General features: G+C 39.2%; 1 protein-coding gene, 1 long non-coding RNA gene, 10 other non-coding genes and 1 pseudogene across 29 annotated transcripts; all 13 read left to right on the top strand.

Moving 5' to 3' along the window:
* The first annotated feature begins 3,264 nt into the window (after positions 1–3,264).
* Positions 3,265–8,753, top strand: LOC117534452. 18 transcript variants are annotated; one of them, XR_004567203.1, is made up of 14 exons: positions 3,265–3,524; positions 4,079–4,133; positions 4,305–4,394; positions 4,582–4,676; positions 4,947–5,044; positions 5,247–5,344; positions 5,543–5,626; positions 5,829–5,926; positions 6,116–6,214; positions 6,420–6,515; positions 6,714–6,811; positions 7,005–7,083; positions 7,275–7,373; positions 8,635–8,753. It is a non-coding gene; the product is annotated as an uncharacterized LOC117534452 (long non-coding RNA). The 18 variants fall into 18 exon arrangements; XR_004567207.1 differs by lacking the exon at positions 4,947–5,044; XR_004567206.1 differs by lacking the exon at positions 5,829–5,926.
* LOC117534460 lies at positions 4,175–4,231 on the top strand (annotated as a pseudogene).
* LOC117534456 lies at positions 4,435–4,507 on the top strand. Its single transcript, XR_004567223.1, has one exon. It is a non-coding gene; the product is annotated as a small nucleolar RNA SNORD65 (small nucleolar RNA).
* LOC117534455 lies at positions 4,800–4,872 on the top strand. The gene has a single exon (XR_004567222.1). It is a non-coding gene; the product is annotated as a small nucleolar RNA SNORD65 (small nucleolar RNA).
* LOC117534461 lies at positions 5,090–5,162 on the top strand. Its single transcript, XR_004567227.1, has one exon. It is a non-coding gene; the product is annotated as a small nucleolar RNA SNORD65 (small nucleolar RNA).
* On the top strand, positions 5,391–5,463 carry LOC117534459. Its single transcript, XR_004567226.1, has one exon. It is a non-coding gene; the product is annotated as a small nucleolar RNA SNORD65 (small nucleolar RNA).
* Positions 5,672–5,744, top strand: LOC117534464. Its single transcript, XR_004567230.1, has one exon. It is a non-coding gene; the product is annotated as a small nucleolar RNA SNORD65 (small nucleolar RNA).
* Positions 5,969–6,041, top strand: LOC117534462. The gene has a single exon (XR_004567228.1). It is a non-coding gene; the product is annotated as a small nucleolar RNA SNORD65 (small nucleolar RNA).
* LOC117534454 lies at positions 6,260–6,332 on the top strand. Its single transcript, XR_004567221.1, has one exon. It is a non-coding gene; the product is annotated as a small nucleolar RNA SNORD65 (small nucleolar RNA).
* LOC117534458 lies at positions 6,557–6,629 on the top strand. Its single transcript, XR_004567225.1, has one exon. It is a non-coding gene; the product is annotated as a small nucleolar RNA SNORD65 (small nucleolar RNA).
* On the top strand, positions 6,853–6,925 carry LOC117534457. The gene has a single exon (XR_004567224.1). It is a non-coding gene; the product is annotated as a small nucleolar RNA SNORD65 (small nucleolar RNA).
* Positions 7,128–7,200, top strand: LOC117534463. Its single transcript, XR_004567229.1, has one exon. It is a non-coding gene; the product is annotated as a small nucleolar RNA SNORD65 (small nucleolar RNA).
* Positions 8,754–13,918: 5,165 nt separating the features above from the next.
* Positions 13,919–20,256, top strand: LOC117534434 (calpain-1 catalytic subunit-like). The gene is made up of 22 exons (XM_034198629.1): positions 13,919–14,058; positions 14,158–14,409; positions 14,526–14,613; positions 14,857–14,972; positions 15,067–15,200; positions 15,724–15,916; positions 16,008–16,082; positions 16,178–16,263; positions 16,353–16,424; positions 16,741–16,898; positions 16,996–17,153; positions 17,267–17,278; positions 17,388–17,590; positions 17,957–18,038; positions 18,140–18,223; positions 18,307–18,364; positions 18,479–18,534; positions 18,673–18,741; positions 18,939–19,017; positions 19,138–19,257; positions 19,756–19,808; positions 20,095–20,256. Exons 2-22 carry the CDS (start codon positions 14,170–14,172, stop codon positions 20,119–20,121), a joined length of 2,163 nt encoding a protein of 720 aa, XP_034054520.1. The 5' UTR covers positions 13,919–14,058; positions 14,158–14,169; the 3' UTR covers positions 20,122–20,256.
* Positions 20,257–20,258: the final 2 nt, after the last annotated feature.

Raw genomic sequence — 20,258 nt, 5'->3', positions numbered from 1 at the left:
GTCCGAAGAATAGACAGGAATGTGACGGTGAGGTGCAAACTGTGTCCAGGCCAGAAGCTGTTATCCACTGCTGGAAACACCACGTCAAACCTCAACAAACACCTGCAAAGAACACATGCTAAGGTGAAGCTAACGCACACGCCATTTGTTGTTTGTTTATATCACGTTGTCTGTTCTTCTTCTCTGTCTTCCGGTTGTGGTCTGTTTTGAATGACAAATACACACTACCGCCGCCTGCTGGTAAGGAACGTTATTGCCACTCACGCATGCGTGTACGTGCTCGGCGAGTAAAGTAACGAGTTACTTTATGTAGATAGTAACGAAGTAGTGTAATATATTGCTTTTTTTAAAGTAATATGTAATATATTACATTTTTTTAGTAACGACCCCATCTCTGGAGTTGGTGTTCTCTACTCTGATTTACATGAAGAACCTGATTTACATGAAGAACAACAGGAGGTCACGGCTCTGTTGAACAGGACTTGCCATGTGCCCCGACGGGCACATGTATCTCACTAATTTGTAAATCGGCAAAATATTTACAATAGCACATGTTTCAATGCTGATTGCTGAAATGTTACATTTATAATTTGTAGTTCAGGACCATGGACAATGCAGCTTCCTTGCATTGACAGTTCTCTGTGCTGAATTTCTGCTGAGTTTCCTTTGCCTCATTTTTTATTTTGTGACCTGTCTGGTTTAAATGAGTGTGTTGCTGCTTTGATGAAGCCTAATTTGATAAAGTTTCAAATTAATTTCTGAAATATTTCATGAGTAATATAGTTGTCTTTGTCACATTTTATTTTGCATTAGTAAATAATTATGCACATTTACAGATATTTTACATGATATGAGTGATAACACGTGTTATAAGGGCTATTTTGCACAATAGGTGTGCCTTGAGATTTTTACTTGACCTTTGGTGTGCCTTGGGCACAAAAAGTTTGGGAACCACTGCCTTAGGGCACACTGTGGTGGTGTTCCTGGCGGGATTTTGAACTCACAACCTTCCGATCTTCAGCACCTATCCATTAGACCACCACTATCATCTTGTACATTAGACCACCACTATCATCTTGTATATTTTCTACTCTTTAGTTCAGTTTTAATTTTGAAGTGTTTCTATTTTATAATTGTTTATTTTCTACTCTTTAGTTTCTAATTATGTGCAATGCCTTGTTTATGCTGCTGTAACGAAAACATTTCCCCATTTGAGATAAATAAATATACCTTATCGTAGACTTAATGCGTCCATAGGCTATTTACAAACACGCGGTTGTTACATGGGTAACGTGTAGGCAAAGTGTTTCATAGAGAAGAATAATTTAGGATTAAGATCAACCTTTTTGTAACTCACGAGGGGATATTCCGTTTTTCACTCAGTTGTTATTTTACAATAAAGAAATACAGACGCCATAGGTCTACTCAATTGTAATAGCCTACTTATTGCAGACTAAAAGTCCTGCAATTAAATATTACACGTAAAATAAAAGTAAAAGTACACGTATGATGTATCTCAAAATGGTACTTAGGCTAAGTACAGTAGGCTATACTTGAGAATGCAGTTTAGTTGCTTTACACCACTGGATTTCTAACGGGTTTTTTTAGACAGACAGCTGTGAAGTCGGCAACGGTGCTCTGTCAGAAGGCACCAGTAACTCATGGATGGAAGCAGGGTCGGCGTCATGGGGGGTCATTCGCGGGCCATGCCCCCCCAAATGAGTCACTGTGCCCCCCCAACGCAGGGTGGGCAAGCCTTGCCACTTTGCCGTTTAAAAAAAAAAATCATATAAGTAAAAACGTTTCCACTAAATGTTTTTTGTGTGAAATACGTCAGAAATAAAGAATACAAATATAAAACACAGCCTGAGCTGTGCTCACTGCTGCTCTCTGATTGGTGTGTTGCTTGACCAATGATCCCCGACTCTTTTTTTTTGTTATCATTACGTGGCTGTGTGTTTAGATGAAAGCCCGGTGGCGATCTGTTCATCTGTTACACTGATTATACAGTAAAGCCATCAAAAATAATATGATATACAGTACAGTACAAGTAGCCTACTTCTGGGTCTCTGTGTTTCATTCAAGCTCGGCTCTGTGTGTGTGTGGCACGAGCGTATTTTGTGAGTGCGCGAGCGGTAACGTGGAATGTTGTTGTTAGCATCTGGTTAGCTAGCTATGCTAACGGATATAAAGAGCTGTTTCTACACCAAGGTGGAGGAGAGTTCTCTCCTGTCAGACTGAGAGGATCGTATAACGTCAGCTCAGTGAGGTAAGGACTCTCTCAGTGTTTAGATAGTTCACTTTAGTGTAAGTTATCTCAGTGGGTCTCAAACGGTTTGGTCACCATTTATGTAAACAAGTATTTGCGAGGAACACCTTTATATGATCATTATAGTTATTAAAAAATAAGAGAATAAATGAAAAACGGGTATGAAATACTATAGGACAGTAACACAAGAATACAGTTTAAAAGGGGAGTGATTAGTAAAATATCCATAAAGAAAAAGTAAATCTGTGTACAGCTCTGTTTCATTTGGATGCTGAGAGATGTAGGCTATCCATAGATCTCTTCATTTTGCTCTCAAAGTGCACCAGATTGATGCATTTAACTTCAATATTTTAAAAATAATGTTCCCGGAGGAGCATGCCCCCGGACCCTCCTAGAGGAGGTTAGGTCCACCCCCACCTAAAACATGTTCACATGGATAGGATACTAAATACATTTGCACACTTTTTATATCGTGGCCTATGTCCATATGTTTCTGTGTTGGTGGTTGTGCCACAACAGTGCATGCATGCACAAGTCATGGTGCGCTATAAAATAGCACATACACCCCTGCAATGTGTGTGAAAGACAATAGACTTTACAGCATGTTTTTGAAGTTGCGTTGGTGTTTGTTTGTTGGTTGTTGACGGCAGTGTGTGCCCCCCCTTGGTAAATGATTGCCCCTCCATTCGATTTGTTCTAGAGCCGACCCTGGATGGAAGCACTCAATAGCATCCTTGCAAAACATACAAAATGGTACATGGATACTGAGATAGGATTTAAGTGAGGGATAACGACCGATAACGACTAGTACTTCTTCCACCTCTGGATATTTGGGTTACTCAGACACTCAGACACTCAGTCACTCAGACATTTATTGTTCACATTCCGATACAGCAGGTGGCAGGAGAGCTCGGGGGATTGTAGCGCGCGAAAACTAAAGAACAAGTGACGTATAATTCCTGCGACTCTCAAGGTATAAATACTGCGCCATCGCGACTTGACTGTCTCTTTTGAAATCGGCAGAAGGTCGAAGAAGTGTCCAGGTCCCTGGTTGGTTTGCTTAAATGTGTTGAGAGCGAGTAAATATAAACATTACTAAGTGTTTCGGCAACATGTAAGTGTAGCTTTAGTTTGTGATTCTAGTTAAGTCGTAGTGTTTAAAGCTGAATAGTCACGTTAGCATTTCCGCGATGGGCCCCAAGCAGCCACGTGGAGAACACTGCGATGGACTGTATGAAAGACAAAGTGAAACATGGTAATTTATCTCACACTAGTTAAGAATTCTCATTTAACTGCAAACATGTAAATGTTCCTTCCTTTGATCGATGTATTTCCACAAGTCGTGAAGACAACTAAAAAGTGATGCTCACGGATGTGGTTGCCAAAAATGAAATGGAATTTATAGTTAAATATGCACCCTTTTTTTTATATCAATGATAAACTTGCCATTTGTTCCTTTTATCGTTATCGTTTAGAAAGTAGAATTGCCAGAGTTGCGATACTCCAACCTTTAAACTTTGACTCAGTCTACACCAAAGTTACTAGCTGGTTCTCTATCAGCCTGTATTTGCTTAATTGAAGCTATATTTGGATATGATTTTAGTATACCCATCTTTAATGGTTAATAGTGATGGAAACTTAAGACATATCTCCCCTTTTCATCCAAAATGGGTGATTTAAGTTTATTCATTTTTGTAAACTTTCCTAACTAATATCTTAACTTGCACAAGATCACATTTACATTTTGCCTGTACACCTGAATAGTCACGATTACTAATTTTAACTATCAATGTCTTGTTATTTCTCCAGGTGGCCCTCACTCTGGTGGCTCTTTGAACTCAATGATGGACAAGTGGAGACTGAGGTTGGTTTAATGTTCAGTTTAATTGCCTTGCCCGTAAAATGTAGTGATGGCTGGAATTACCAGCAGATTGTTTAGTGGTGACCATCAGTTTTCTGAACATTTGATCATAAATAATGTACCTATTTGGTCTTAATGTCACTTGACTAATTACTACCTTGTTCCATTATGTAGATGACAACCTTATGAGCTGCCTGTGATGCCATGGATTGTCCCTCCTCTTCCCAACTAAACCAGCTGACTGGACAGACTCATTCCTTGCAGGTGAATATACATTCATCATAAAACAAACTGTCTGCTTCTGTCGTGATGAATCTAAAACTGAAATAGCTGGAATTACCGTCAGATTGTTAGTGGTGATGATCGGTTTTCTGAACATTGAGGATGCAGTTATGAAACATGATTTAAGAAAGCCTTGACTAATGACATTCAACCTAATTTCCCTCTGTAGCAAAACGCCTGAGCCGCCCTAAGATGTGCTGTAGTCATGCATTGATTCAAAAACATCCAACCCAACAGCTGACGAAGAACACTCACTTTGTGCAGGTAAAAGTCCATTGTCTGTCATAAAAAGAAACTGTCTGCTTCTGTTGTGATGAATCTAAAACTGAAACACTTTGTGCAGGTAAAAGTCCATTGTCTGTCATAAAAAGAAACTGTCTGCTTCTGTTGTGATGAATCTAAAACTGAAATAGCTGGAATTACCGTCAGATTGTTAGTGGTGATGATCGGTTTTCTGAACATTGAGGATGCAGATATAAAACATGATTTGAAAAAGGCTTGACTAATGACATTCAACCTAATTTCCCTCTGTAGCAAAACGCCTGTGAGCTGCCATAAGATGTGCTGTAGTCATGATGGGCTGGTTAAGCATCCAACTCAACCAGCTGACGAAGAACACTCACTTTGTGCAGGTAAAAGTCCATTGTCTGTCATTAAAAAGAAACTGTCTGCTTCTGTTGTGATGAATCCAAAACTGAAATAGCTGGAATTACCGTCAGATTGTTAGTGGTGATGATCGGTTTTCTGAACATTAATGATGCAGTTATGAAACTTCATGGGGGGAAAAAGACTGGATTAATAACATTAAACCCATTTCCACATTGTTTCCTTTAGAAAAAAACCTGTGAGCTGCCCTAAGATGTGCTGTAGTCATGCAGTGCTGCACATACTTCCAACCCAACCAGCTGACGAAGAACACTCACTTTGTGCAGGTAAAAGTCCATTGTCTGTCATTAAAAACCAACCTGTCTGCTTCTGTTGTGATGAATCTAAAACTGAAATAGCTGGAATTACCATCAGATTGTTAGTGGTGATGATCGGTTTTCTGAACATTGAGGATGCAGTTATGTAACTTGATGGAAACTGGATTAATGGCATTTAACTAATTTGAACCTCGTTTCCCTCTGTAGGAAAACCTGTGAGCTGCCATAAGATGTGCTGCACATACTTCCAACCAACCAACCAGCTGACAGAAGAACACTCACTTTGTGCAGGTAAAAGTCCATTGTCTGTCATTAAAAAGAAACTGTCTGCTTCTGTTGTGATGAATCTAAAACTGAAATAGCTGGAATTACCGTCAGATTGTTAGTGGTGATGATCGGTTTTCTGAACATTAATGATGCAGTTATGAAACTTCATGGGGGGAAAAAGACTGGATTAATAACATTAAACCCATTTCCACATTGTTTCCTTTAGAAAAAGGCCGTGAGCTGCCATAAGATGTGCTGTAGTCACGCAGTGCTGCACATACTTCCAACTGAACCAGCTGACTCAAGAACATGAATTTTGTGCAGGTAAAAATTGCGTTGTTTATAAACATAAACTGTCTGCTTCTGTTGTGATGAATCTAAAACTGAAATAGCTGGAATTACCGTCAGATTGTTAGTGGTGATAATCGGTTTTCTGAACATTGAGGATGCAGATATAAAACATGATTTGAAAAAGGCTTGACTAATGACATTCAACCTAATTTCCCTCTGTAGCAAAACGCCTGTGAGCTGCCATAAGATGTGCTGTAGTCATGCATTGCTGGTTAAGCATCCAACCCAACCAGCTGACAGAAGAACACTCACTTTGTGCAGGTAAAAGTCCATTGTCTGTCATTAAAAACAAACTGTCTGCTTCTGTTGTGATGAATCCAAAACTGAAATAGCTGGAATTACCGTCAGATTGTTAGTGGTGATGATCGGTTTTCTGAACATTAATGATGCAGTTATAAAACTTCATGGGGAGAAAAAAAAGACTGGCTTTATAACATATAACCCATTTCCACATTGTTTCCTTTAGAAAAAGGCCGTGAGCTGCCATAAGATGTGCTGTAGTCATGCAGTGCTGCACATACTTCCAGCCAACTAGCTGACGAGGAACATCAATTTTGTTCAGGTAAAATTGCGTTGTTTATAAACATAAACTGTCTGCTTCTGTTGTGATGAATCTAAAACTGAAATAGCTGGAATTACCATCAGATTGTTAGTGGTGATGATCGGTTTTCTGAACATTAATGATGCAGTTATGAAACTTCATGGGGGGAAAAAGACTGGATTAATAACATAGAACCCATTTACACATTGTTTCCTTTAGAAAAAGGCCGTGAGCTGCCATAAGATGTGCTGTAGTCACGCAGTGCTGCACATACTTCCAACTGAACCAGCTGACAGAAGAACATCAATTTTGTTCAGGTAAAATTGCGTTGTTTATAAACATAAATTGTCTGCTTCTGTTGTGATGAATCTAAAACTGAAATAGCTGGAATTACCATCAGATTGTTAGTGGTGATGATCGGTTTTCTGAACATTGAGGATGCAGTTATGTAACTTGATGGAAACTGGATTAATGGCATTTAACTCATTTGAACCTCGTTTCCCTCTGTAGGAAAACCTGTGAGCTGCCATAAGATGTGCTGCACATACTTCCAACCAACCAGCTGACGAAGAACACTCACTTTGTGCAGGTAAAAGTCCATTGTCTGTCATAAAAACAAACTGTCTGCTTCTGTTGTGATGAATCTAAAACTGAAATAGCTGGAATTACCGTCAGATTGTTAGTGGTGATGATCGGTTTTCTGAACATTAATGATGCAGTTATAAAACATGATTTGAAAAAGGCTTGACTAATGACATTCAACCTAATTTCCCTCTGTAGCGAAAGGCCTGTGAGCTGCCATAAGATGTGCTGTAGTCATGATGTGCTGGTTAAGCATCCAACCCAACCAGCTGACTGAAGAACACTCACTTTGTGCAGGTAAAAGTGCATTGTCTGTCAAAACAAACCACTGTCTGCTTCTAGGGATGCACGATAATTATAGGCCCGATATTAGGAATTATGACGTCATCCCGATAAACCCGATACCAGTATTAATAGCCCCGATAATATACAATATATTTTTTGGGTAAAAAAATACTGCGGTGTGGGTGGATTGGGATGAGGGGCGCTTGTTTTTCACTCGGCTCCTACCGTTTTGCCAGTACTGTGGTATTAGTGGTTTAGGAAGAGGGGAGTTTTTCACAAATCCAGCGCTCCCTAACTCGTGCCTGGCTGTGACGTAAATGGTGTGCGGCCGTGAAGCCAGGACAGTGAACAAACATGTCGTCGGTGGTATGGGCGTTGGAGCTATGTGCAACTCAAGGCATATGCTCGAACCGGAGCTGCCTGGACGCTGCAATCATGTTGCGCACTATCCGTGCTGAGTGTGCTGACTTTTCGTACAATGTCCCACTGTCTGGCTTCCTGCATAAAGTCAAGTGCCCTCTGTTTTCATTTAAACAGCTCCTTATATCCGTTAGCGCAGCTAGCTAGCACCAGATGCTAACAACAACAATGCACGTAAGGTCTCTTTCTCGCTCGGGCCACACATACACACACCCTCCCGGTCCTCCCAATAGCCAGTCGGTGCCTGCCGGTGAGCGTGGAAGTGTGGTCTGCCACAAGCGGGCGGCAGGAGCTGGGCTGTCAGCATCATCTTGTAGATGGTATTTTAAACTCGATGCGCTCTGAAACTACGGGGCGGCCAAGGAAAAAAAATACACATGCGTTAAAATAATTAGTGGCGTAAACATTTTTTTATTATCGGTCTTGAGAAGCAGGAAGTTATCGGTTTCAAAACCAATATCGTGCATCCCTATCTGCTTCTGTTCCGATGAATCTAAAACTGGAATTACTGGCAGATTGTTGAGTGGATCTGCTCATGACACAATCTGTTCTGCAAGTTTGTCAAGTGTCCTTTAGAGAAGCTTTGTGTGAAATATGATGTAGAAATGTGTCATACCTTGCTGGGGTTTGTTCAGCATCCAAGATTGATTCCCCTGACTTAATTTATACTCCTTACATATACCATAAGGGCTTGACTAGACTTGCTGGGATGTACAAAGACAAATGGTTAATGCACACAGATAATAAACGGAGTTTAGCTGATTGCTGACAAAGTAGTAACTATAGCTGTGCTAAACTGTTACAACCACAGCATTTGCTTTTCTTTGCACTTATCAAATGTCTTCTCTTTCAGATGATCGTGGGACTCATGGACACTGATCTGAAGGAGAACTTGTTTGTTTGAGAAACAGTTCACATTGTAAAAAGACACTGATCCATTGAAATAAAGTCCCAACTGCCTGATAACTGGAACTAGTGGTGTCTTTTGTTGGGTCTGTATCACATCAAAGCAATATCTAAACACGACTATTTTATATAATGTACTAAACTAAAACCACTTGCCGATCTCTTGCAACCTTGAGAAATGCACTAGACCAGGGGTTCCCAAACTTTGCCATGCCAAGGTCCCCCATATAGCATTAGCCTCTGGCGGGGACCCCCCTGTTGCAATTGTTTTTTTAAATGATGTGTACAAGTGCCTCCCGATGGAACATGCAGTACGTTGCCACTACATTTGGGGCCTTCTGCCTGATCGAAGCTGTCACTCCGCTTTCTTTGCCTGTCACACAACGAGAAGTCCATTTGAGATGATGTACTCATCTAAAACTTGGAAAGTGTCTCTTCGTGTGGTCCTACCTTCCAGTGCTTTGCAAAATAATATTTCCTCAACAAAGTTGTCTTCTGAAATAAATCTGATGTATGCAAGCAATTCTGCGACATTTGCTACATCCGTGCTCTCATCCAGCTGCAGAGCGAAACATTCACTTGCTCCAAAAGCTGAGCAGATTTTCACTCGCAGTAGCGGCAGCTCGATTCTGATTGGTTTGAAGGGCGGTCGTGTGATTCAAAAACTAAAAATATGGAAAGATTGGCATCAAAGGACACAGATTGATAGATATGCAGTTATTAATAACTAGGGCCGGGACTTTAACGCGTTAATTAAGATTAATTAATTACACAAAAATTAACGCATTTTAATCGCACTTATTTTTGCACCGCGGAACGTTTCTCACTGGATGAGTTTCAGGCGTACCGATTATACTGGAGCACCAACTAACGTTCATGACTTCAGACAACAACAAACCACGGAACAACAGTGGGAAATGTTGTTTTAAAAAACGGACGGATGGAAGCGTCGATAAGAGCACGGTTGTGTACAAATTATGCAAAAAGGAATTCGCATATCACCGCAGCACATCAAGCCTCAAGTATCACCTCAATGCAAAACATATAGCAGCTAGCGTGGACGTTAGCCTCTTTTATCGCGTTCACACCAAAAAGAGCCGGTACTAAAATTAGTTCATGAGAACCTTTTTACCCCCACGAAAGTCCCTGCTAGAGAGCAGAGAGCTGCTAGAGAGCAGGGACTTTCGTACGGCTCTCTTGTGAGAAAAGAGCTATATTTCTGATTGGCTGGGCGGATTGCAAACCACGCCCCGTAAAACTCCCAAAAAGTTTTGTGAAGCCGCCATTTTATTATCCTCGCATTAGCATTATTAGCATTAGCATTATCCCAGCGCAGAAACGCAGAGAGACTAACTTATGAAAACACAAAATAAAACATGGGAGCGGTGGAGATGAGGAGGTGTCGACGTTCTGGCGATTTACTCAGAAGGCTTCAGTAGAAGCTGCTGGGACTCCCAGCAGCTTCTACTGAAGCCAGTCCCCAACTCCGGGGACTTCCGGCCGGGGACTTTGGGCGGCAGTATACGCCGTGAAGTGGTTTGCGGCCTGCCAGTAAATCCAAAGCAGAAGAAGTGACGTCAGCGGCTTCATTTGCCTAATCCTCCCCCAGGTTCAAAGAGTTCTCATGAACCTTTGTGGGAAAAGTACTGCGGTGTGAATGCGCCTAATGGTATACTAAAATCCATGTGAAAAAAATTGCTTCTCACTGTTCTCAGGTCAAATATTTATGTGATTAAAAATGCGATTAATTAATTACAAAGCCTCTAATTAATTAGATTAATTTTTTTAATCGAGTCCCGGCCCTATTAATAACATAAAAATAAAAATCCTGTTTCCCTCAAACTTTGAGCGGCCCCCACTTTGAAAAACACTGCTATAGACTATAATATTTATGCGTCTTTGAGCATTAGGAAAAGCGCTATCAAACTAATTTATATGTACAGCAAGTTGTGCCAAACAAGACTGCACCCGGCTTCCTCTAAACGTTCAAATGTTGACCTTTGTTACTGGGCTGTCCTCAATTGTCTTGGTCTGATTTTACACACTAGCTTGAGGGATTCAAATAAATGTAAAACTGAATTCAAACTAATGATGATCAGATATTTGCTTCAAACATGGCAGTCCTTTCATAGATGAGCCTCATGTTGGGCCAGATTTTACATGTTAGACACTTAGTTGTATGTAAATCTAATCCTGCGAACAGGTCACGTAATGGCATTAAGGTACCAACAAATCTATACTTGGTCTGTTAACATGTAGGTGAGTGAATCTAGACTGTCTTTTGATCCCACTGTCATATTTTTGCACTAATGTGCTCTGACCATGAGTGGATTATGAGATTAGGCCCCACCACCTCTCCTACCTATGAGCAGTGCTATAGTTGGGTAGCTATTGAATGTTCCTCTAGTATAGTGCTCAAAGGCTGAAGTTGCATATCAGCCACATACCTTTACAGAGGCAGGCAACAACAAATAATGTGAGGTAAGCCTTGAGGGGTTGCTGAATGAGAGGCTTTTGTGTGCATCACTATATGCAAATTATCAACCACTTTCAAGATGTCAAGTGCAAGCTGTCTGGACAGGAATTGTCTACTGTAAACCTTGAGGTGTAAGAACATATTTGACAGTAAATCAGTGAGACAGTGCTTCAGCACAATATGCAAATTCTGAACCACTTTTATTGAAGCTGTCATGTGCAGTATCTATCGGTGACAGACAGGTTTATTAACTATGCTCTTTTATTGATGTGTTTTTGTGTTTGTTTTGACTCTTATTGTGAGTATGAATGTTTCTGGATGTGTTTTCTGCAATGGAAGTATTGTTAAAAGTGATGTTTATTTCTGCAATTATGATTTTAAATCAATTCTGGTTTTGATGGTGGTTTTATTTAGCCTATGCTTTAACAACATTCCAGTTGGTCTGTACTTCACACATTGTCTTGTTCTCTCAGACAAATGATTGATGATCTCTGAAGCAAGTCAACTAGTAATTAAGTCAAACTGACAATTGCATGGGAAGCAGATTTCAGGACCATGTGATTTATTGTTTTGTTTGTTATATATGCTAGTTGTTCTTTCCTTTTAAAAAGACAAATACAGCTTAATTTAAATAAGTTCCTTTATTGTAAGGCGCAAAATGTTCAGCATTCTCAACACATACAATACACAACAGCAACACAACATGTTCTTCAGTTATATGATGTCTCTAGATTATAAATTGTTTTAGACTGAACAAAGCTGTTTGTGTCACACTGGGATCAAAGATGATTGACATGACTTTATTAAATCAAGTTTTAAAACATGACTATTTTATTTCAACAGGACCCAAAAACACAAGGGGTATAAAATGGTAAATACATACTGTGATTGAACACAAAAACACCATCTATTATTGACCTTTATAGCAAATTCAAAATATTATAAATGATACAAAACACCACCTTTTAGTATTAGACAGAAAATAGGTGACGAGACATTCTATTTTTTTAGATTAGGCCACTGTGGTGAGAGTAATACATATAGCTTGTATTCCATTTGTTTTTAAAATGTATATTTATACTTTATAAACAAACTGGTTACACTTTTTTTAAATTAGCATACAGAACATTATGAAAACAAACTTGACTAATGATCGGCTCATAACCTCAGAACACAGAAGAGGAAAAACTGCATATATTCTCGTTTCATTTTTAAGGAGCTGCAGACCTAAAGTGTGTAGAAGACTTAAATGATTACAAAGGTCACAATCACATTAATAAAACTGTATTTAGGTTTTAGTTTCACTTTTACAACACAGAGTTCCACATGTACTTTCTAGCATGTATGGCCATCTCCTCACTAGCCCTATGCTGCTGCTCCCCTGCATAAAGGCTTGATGTTCATATAGAAACAGGGACTTGGCAAAAAGTCAAGTTAGCAGCACACCTAGGAAGTGAAGCCTACTACTACTACTACTACTACTACTTATTATCATAAATTACAATGTCATTACACAGAAAGCTTCACATTAATGCCTAGAATCAAAAGCATGCTTTAAAATGTGTTTAATTGATGCAAATGCTTTTACTTGCACTAATAATATTTACTTTGCTTTAAAGTATTCCATTTTATATTTCAGCATATCCCTTGAATGATAGCGTGCTAGAATGTTTTAGAAGAATTTGTCCAGATGGCAGACTTACTCCAAGCCCATACATGTCAGCAAAGAATGTACAGAATCAACGACTGACATGTCAAAACTTTTTTTTTTAACTTACATAATTGAGAACCAGTATTTCGTTTTTCTGTATCATGACTCTGAACATGGCAAACATGCTTAAGTTTAAAGACCTTTCACAAAAAAGCTTGTTTTTTTACAGCAAGGTATCCACCCACTAGATTTATACTGCAAGCATATGGCATTACAAATGCAACATCTTTGGTCAATTTATATTTTACTACTAGAGTGTGTATAAGACAGATTCAAGCAATAAAAGGTATGCATTAATACATAATTTCTATTTTCTATAGTTTGCACTGAAAGTAATGACCAATTCTGCCTTTTACAAAAGTAATTTTGGATTATTTAATCTCGTATCTGTTTTTCATAATGATGTTTTGTTGCTTTAAAAAATAAAATATCACTTTGTAAGAAATATTTTCATGTTTGGTTTGTAAATGTCTTTTTTTGTCCTCTTAAATTGTTCTTTGGGTGAGAGAGGAACACTCTTTGCCTGGGGGAAGTCTCTCTTATCCTATTTTCAAAATGGGTGGAGAAAGCATAACCAGAGCATTGTTCTTGTAAAATCCACTTTTAGAAAAATAAACTTAAATCTATTATACATACATTAAGAATGTATTGACATAACATGAATATGCTTCTTACTATTCTTAGATTTGACCAAAAAGCACTGCTTAAAATACATTTGAGTTTTATCCCAGCAGACAATGACCTTTTTTCTGCACTTTGTTGGTTTAAAAAAACAACGCATTCATAGCAAAAGATATTAGTAGGCTAGTAGTCTTAGTAGTATTTTACATTTAAGTTTCTCCACAGTTCACAACTATGTAAACAAGTTCCTGCACATCTACAGTAAACACATTGAGAACAAATAAGAGAAAGAACACATGTAACAGGAAGAGAATGTGTTAGGTGATATTTAATTGGAGGTGTTAACAAGATAACCAGTTTTTTTTCTGCCACAAGCCTCCCAGCCCCCTGTCATTTGGGCTTTTCTCTACATGCTATAAATTCTGGGAGGCAGGTCTGGTTGTAGCCTTGGGCAATACAGAGAGAATATAAGAGAAGTTAATTCTGCTGCAGAAACCAGACCTGGAACCTCCAAGTCTCATCTTGAAAGAAGCAGCAGTCGGTTACTTACAGCCATCTCACAGGTAACTATCTCCAACCATCTTTTAAACACAACACAGCTGTGCCATTTCAAACAAGACTAGCAATTCTCTTATTTTGTCTTTTTGTGTGTCTTTCTGAAGCCTCTTGTCAACATGCCTGGATCTGGATCATGCACCTCTATCATCAACCTGCGCTTCCAAGAAGGCAGCGAGGGAAGTCCTTCCAACCCTGCCAAGTTCAAGAACCAAGACTTTGCGCAGCTGAAAGATAACCACCTCCGCAGAGGCCGGCAGTTTGTGGACCGCACCTTCCCACCTGACAGCAGCTCTCTGGGAGACCTGCCGGACCTCAGCAGTCGGCAGGAAGCCCAAGTGAAATGGCTTCGACCAGCAGTAAAATACTTTAAAATATATTATATCATAGTACATATATTTAAGGTTTTTCTTATGTAAATGTTTTTCTTACATGCTAGCTCTTATCTGATTCACTTCCTCTTTGTTGTGTCCAGGAAATCCTGAAACAACAAAACAACTCCAATGAAGCTATTTTCTGTACCAAAGGAGCCACACGCTTTGACTTTGGTCAAGGCGCTGTAGGTGAGCAAGAAGACAACACAAAAAGAATACATATTTACTATGTATATAGACTTTTTGCACTATACTTTGTATTTTTTGTATTTTATTATATATATTGGATTGTTGAAGGAGCTCAGGTCATAAGATTTGTATCTCTGTAAGTATTTCTACACTGTAGCTTTGTGCATATGACAATAACATCTTTGAATCTTTGAAAAAAATCTTGTTAAGGAAAATATTTCACTTAATTTGTTCATTCACCAGGTAACTGCTGGTTTCTGGCTGCGATTAACTCACTGACCTTCCGCAAAGCCCTGATGGTGCAAGTCGTGCCTATGGATCAGAACTTCAACAACCATGCAGGGATATTTCACTTCAGGGTAAGGAATACTTTTCTGTAAGCGTCTTTAAACAATGTTTTCACAACTAGTCATCAGCTAACTTGTCCTCTTTTACTCGTCCTTTCTGTGTCAGTTCTGGAGGTTTGGCAAGTGGGTGGATGTTGTCATTGATGACTACCTGCCAGTAATGAACAATCAGCTGCTGTCTGTGCGCTCCACAAAAGGAAATGAGTTCTGGGCTCCTCTGATGGAGAAAGCTTATGCCAAGTATGAAACCCCCTCACAACACATGAAATACTACCTTAGCAAAATGGAGGCAACACACTACAGGCAAACACGTGTCTTAATTAAAGAAACTCCGAAAGTCTAATGGTGATATCTATTAGTTCAGTACATATTTTTTTGTATGGTGTACATTCACGTTGCATTCCTTTCTGTATCCTAAAGCTTTTACATTTATCACTTATAGTCAGATTTACATAACATTTAATTTTTAAGATGGTGAAAATGTAAAAACAGATGTAATAGCTGTTGACACTATTTTTATAGTATAGTATAGTAGATACACAATACACTATATACCCTAAATTCCCTCTCTAAAAAATGACTATTATGTCAATGAAACAAACATTTTTAATCTGGCTTTATCAGTGTTATAAGTGTGTTATAAAAGAATGAAAAAGTAATCAAGTGGTGAAGTTACCTTTCATACCTTATCCCTTTCATAGACCTTTTGTGTCCCCTAATCTCACCATGGATTATAGACGTCTTTTTTTGTTGTCTCCCTCAGGGTGTGCGGATCGTACACAGACATGAATGCTGGTTTGCCATCAGAGGCCTGCAAGGATTTCTGTGGAGGCGTGAACGTGGATTACAAACTCCAGGAAGTCCACTCTGCAGGCCATGATGACAAGCTGTGGAGATCACTGTCCAACGCCAGCAGCTGCAACTCCATGATCTGCTGCGGAACAGCCCAGAAAGGGGTAAGAACTCATCACTTTAGGGCAGAGAAGGGGTGGGGGGGCAATAAACATTCAGGTCACTGGTGTGATTTAACTTGTTTGTCTCTTTCAGGGTGTGTTGGTGAACACTGTATCCAACTCTGGTATTGTTGATGCACATGCCTATTCTGTCACAGCAGTCATTGAGGTAAGCTGAACATAGAGAATATTTTAAAATAAAAGTTTTTGGGGTTGCCTGCAATGTTTTGTTCTGATTGTGTCAATTTCTCATTTCCCATTAAGACGAACTCTCGCGGCTCCAAAGTGAGGCTGGTGCGACTCTTCAACCCGTGGGGCAGAAAAGAGTGGACCGGAAACTGGAGTGACAAGTACGTTCATTAATCATACATATGTACATCTTAAAGCAACAAATATAGCCTATACACTGAACTACAACTAATGACTTTGTATTTCTCAGGTCCGACATGTGGCAAAGTGTTAGCCCAGATGATCGGGAAAAGTGTGAGGACCGCAACGATGGAGAGTTCTGGTAAATTTGCCATATCAATGGAGTTTTCACACTTTTTTTATTTGTTACCACAGTAATAATGCAGAACCATGTGCTTTCCTGGTCATAAAAAAACTGCTCAGGGTCAAACACTTCAGAAGGTCTCTATATAGTGAAGCCTGACAATGAATCATCAAGAACAACATGTACTTTATTGATGAAGATAAACACACAGTAGAAATAAAGGCAATTTAGTCGTTTCAGTCCTTTAGTTGGATATCGACTGCCATTTTTGTTTTGTTTATGACTCCCAATGGTTGACATCTGGCCTTACTTTTGCATATCTTTCTCTTTCCAGGATGGATTTAGAGGACTTCTGTCGTCATTTCTCCATGTTGTTCATCTGCTGTGAGAACCCCAACTTTATCGATGGCGACGTCAACTGCCAGTGGCAAAGCCAGACTTACGATGGCAAATGGACAGCTGGGAGATCTGCAGGCGGCAGCTTGTCTAACCGTGAGATCAGATTTGTTTCCTTTGTGCAAGTGCAAAAAACCACCACACTGTCTCTGGAGTGTCATGTGACATTTTTCATGATTTTCATCGCCCGTAGGTTCCTTTGAAACAAACCCTCAGTATCGCATGAAGGTGAATATCATTGACAAGTCAGAGAAGGAAGACAAAAACATCGTCCTTACTCTGATGCAGAAACCTAGGCAGGAGAATCGCAAAAGGCAATCAACTTACCCAATTGGGATCAGCGTCTTTAAGGTTTGCATCCTGTTTTCTTTGGTTTATTAAATATTAAATAATGATTAAGTAGTACTCTGCATTTATGACTAATTTTAAAACTTGCATCTTTCCTCCCTTTTCACATCCAACAGATTCCACCAGGGGTAAGAACAAATATCACACTTTGCCTGTGCACTAAAAGCTCATTTCCACATTTAAATAACCTTTAGTTAGGAGATTTATACAACTAAATAAGGTTTATATTCTTCCCAGACAACATCGGGCCGCCTGAGTATCAACCAACTTTACCAATTGCAAAGACAGAAGGATACACAGATGTACACCTATGCGAGGGAGCTGGTTGAGATGCACAGCATGGAGCCTGGAGAGTATTTGATCGTCCCCTCCACCATGGATCCTTACCAGAGTGCAGATTTCATTCTAACCATCTTCTCCAAGACCGATGCTCAGATCACGTAAGGACTTGCTCATATTTCAGGAGACCTTTATACCAAAGCAAGAACTGCTCATTTCAATATCTGACCCATTCTTTGCTAAAATGATTGAAAGTAATACACCGTGCATATGACATGGTGATGCTCAAGTCACATCCATGGGGTATATTTTGGGGTAATTTGAGAATATAGTAAACTGAGGATAAGTTTACTTTCTACTTATTTAGAGGCTGTTATTTTACTAACCCACACCGAAATGTGTGTAGAAGTATCTGATACTAAATTAGCACTTAAAACAACTTTAAAGTATGCTAGTCAAAAGTCAAACATTTATTTTCAAAACATATTATTATAGATTTGTATTAACATATTCTCCTATGCATCCAGTCCCCATGATGAAGATGATGAGGATGAGAATGACCACGAGGACAAGAAGAAGGAGGAGGGGGGGGACCTAGTTCTTCCTGAGGTAAGAAACTAAAATAAATAGTGAATACTTTAGCTGCGAGTTAGAGAGGGCAAGTTTAGTTTGCCGATTTGTTGTCTGATTAATTAACTTGTCGTCTTTAGGTACCAACCGACAACAAAAAGCCTGAGGAGGAAACCTCCGACAACAAGGCTCTCCGTGATCTCTTCAACCGATACGCTGATCAGGTGGGTCATTTTTCTCACACATCCACCCGCTTGCCCATTTAAACCTTCTCTGATCTCAAACAATCATACTTTTTTCATCTTAGTTTGGTGAGCTGAAAGACAGGCAGCTCAGGATGCTCCTGAATGACAACTTCCCGCATGGTGAGTTGCTATCACATGTGCATTGAAAAACATTCAACATCCTAATTTATTTCTTGTGCATCACAGATTTTTCAGACCTGTTACTTTGAGTGTGTCTGTGTCTGTCATTCACAGGCACCTGGAATGGCTTTGGTTACGATACCTGCAGTAGCATGATCGCTATGTTTGATGTATCCTTTAAAGAAACAAATGTTTATCTTGTAAATAACAACACTAGAAAGTCAAGATTTAAATACCGATATGTAAGCACCAATTTTTTAAATGTCATCTGTCATCCGTTTATGATGAGACATCCTTAACGTGCAAAGGTCGACAAAAAAATGACAATGACCCTCGTTGAGTTCACATCTCTCTGGAAGAAAATAAATGAATACAAGGTAATGCAGCAAAAATGGGCACTAAACAGACTAATTTAACTTCATATTTATCAATCAGAATCAATATACTTGGAATGTATAATATTATATTCATTATTTCCCCAAGATTCTTCTCTCAAAATAGTAGACTCAACTTATTTCAATAAACCTAACATGCATGTTTAAGGTTCTAATGAAATTAAACATTGTTTTTGCAGCAACACTTTCATCGTGCAGATGTGAATAAGAATGGATCCCTGACTGACATAGAGCTCAAAGTGGCAATAAAGACTGCAGGTAACACTAGTTTCCTATTTAAATACTGTTAAAACATGTTAATAAGCTTCTACCCGACACAAAACAGACTTCATATTCGGGACATTAACAGCAGTACTTGTCCTTCTTTCCTTGTCTCAGAACCAGAGATTGACCTTAACAGCAGTGTGGTGAGGCTGATGACCTTCCGTTACTCAGGCTTTGAAGCCACCACCATGGAGGGCTTCATCTCATTCATGTTACGCCTGGGCAAAACAACAAGTGAGTGAAATGGCAACAACCAATCTAATCATTGTTAACAGTTTTGATACATTTTAATTCTATTTGTTCAGAATCAAGCGGGCACTAAGTCTAAATGCTGCAAACTGAACAGCACACCGCTTTATGACAAATGTGTGCACAGTATCATATCTTATAGGATATTTCTCTATATTATTTTATATAATATTATATATTAGGGTTGGCTTTGGCACAGTGGGTTAGAGCGTTGATCATCAGATCAAGGGGCGTTGGGGAACATATTTTCGAAACCCGCCTCGGCTGCCACTGTGTCAGGCCGTTGTGTCCTTGGGCAAGACACTTCACCCTAATTTGCTCCTGTGGGTATTGTCCACAGTAATAACTGTTACATGTCTAATATGTGTAATATATCGTGGAAAGCGCTTTGAGATCCTGGAAAAGCCCTCGAATAAAAATGTAATGAATTATTATTATATTAAAATGTGTTTCAATCTTATGTATGTCTGATCATCTTTACAGGTACCTTCAAGGACAAATCAACAGATGGAGTTATCAACTTGTCTTGGGAGGAGGCAAGTCTGTTTCCACTTAATGCCATTTATTATATTTCTTTCTCAAGGCATCAAAACACAAAAAGAAAAGCATAAATAATGACATAAAGATGTTAAGGAGTAACAAGTAAATATTTTACTTTGAAATAGTGTTTTAGTATATTAAGGGAAAAAGCTCAGTACAGTTCCTGAGTAAATAGTTCCACCACTGTAGTGTGTGGCTAACTATGTGCAGATACAAGTAATGTATTAAGGATAACGATGAAAGATTCTAACATTTCTAGAAACTGCCTTTCTTCTGTTTCAGTGGACCGAGTTCTCCATGTACAACTAGACTCAAGAGTACACAGAAGACACGAGAAGATTCCTACAAGCAAACGCTGCTTTAAGAGAATAAATGTCTTCCTGTGCAAAACCTGTAACATGTTTCTCTGATCAAATTGTGAAATAAACATTGTTGCCTTCTGAATC

Source organism: Gymnodraco acuticeps, unplaced genomic scaffold (assembly GCF_902827175.1).
Source record: "Gymnodraco acuticeps unplaced genomic scaffold, fGymAcu1.1, whole genome shotgun sequence".
Classification (NCBI taxonomy): Eukaryota; Metazoa; Chordata; class Actinopteri; order Perciformes; family Bathydraconidae; genus Gymnodraco; species Gymnodraco acuticeps.
Note: the sequence above shows the minus strand (reverse complement) of the source record. Positions and strands in the feature narration are given on the sequence as shown.

Excerpts from the sequence above, each read along its gene's own strand:
- LOC117534434 (XM_034198629.1), top strand. The coding sequence starts at position 14,170 with ATGCCTGGATCTGGATCATGCACCTCTATCATCAACCTGCGCTTCCAA. Across the intron at positions 16,425-16,740 it reads CGCAACGATGGAGAGTTCTG|GATGGATTTAGAGGACTTCT; the intron begins GTAAATTTGCCA and ends TTCTCTTTCCAG. Across the intron at positions 18,224-18,306 it reads TCAACCGATACGCTGATCAG|TTTGGTGAGCTGAAAGACAG; the intron begins GTGGGTCATTTT and ends TTTTCATCTTAG.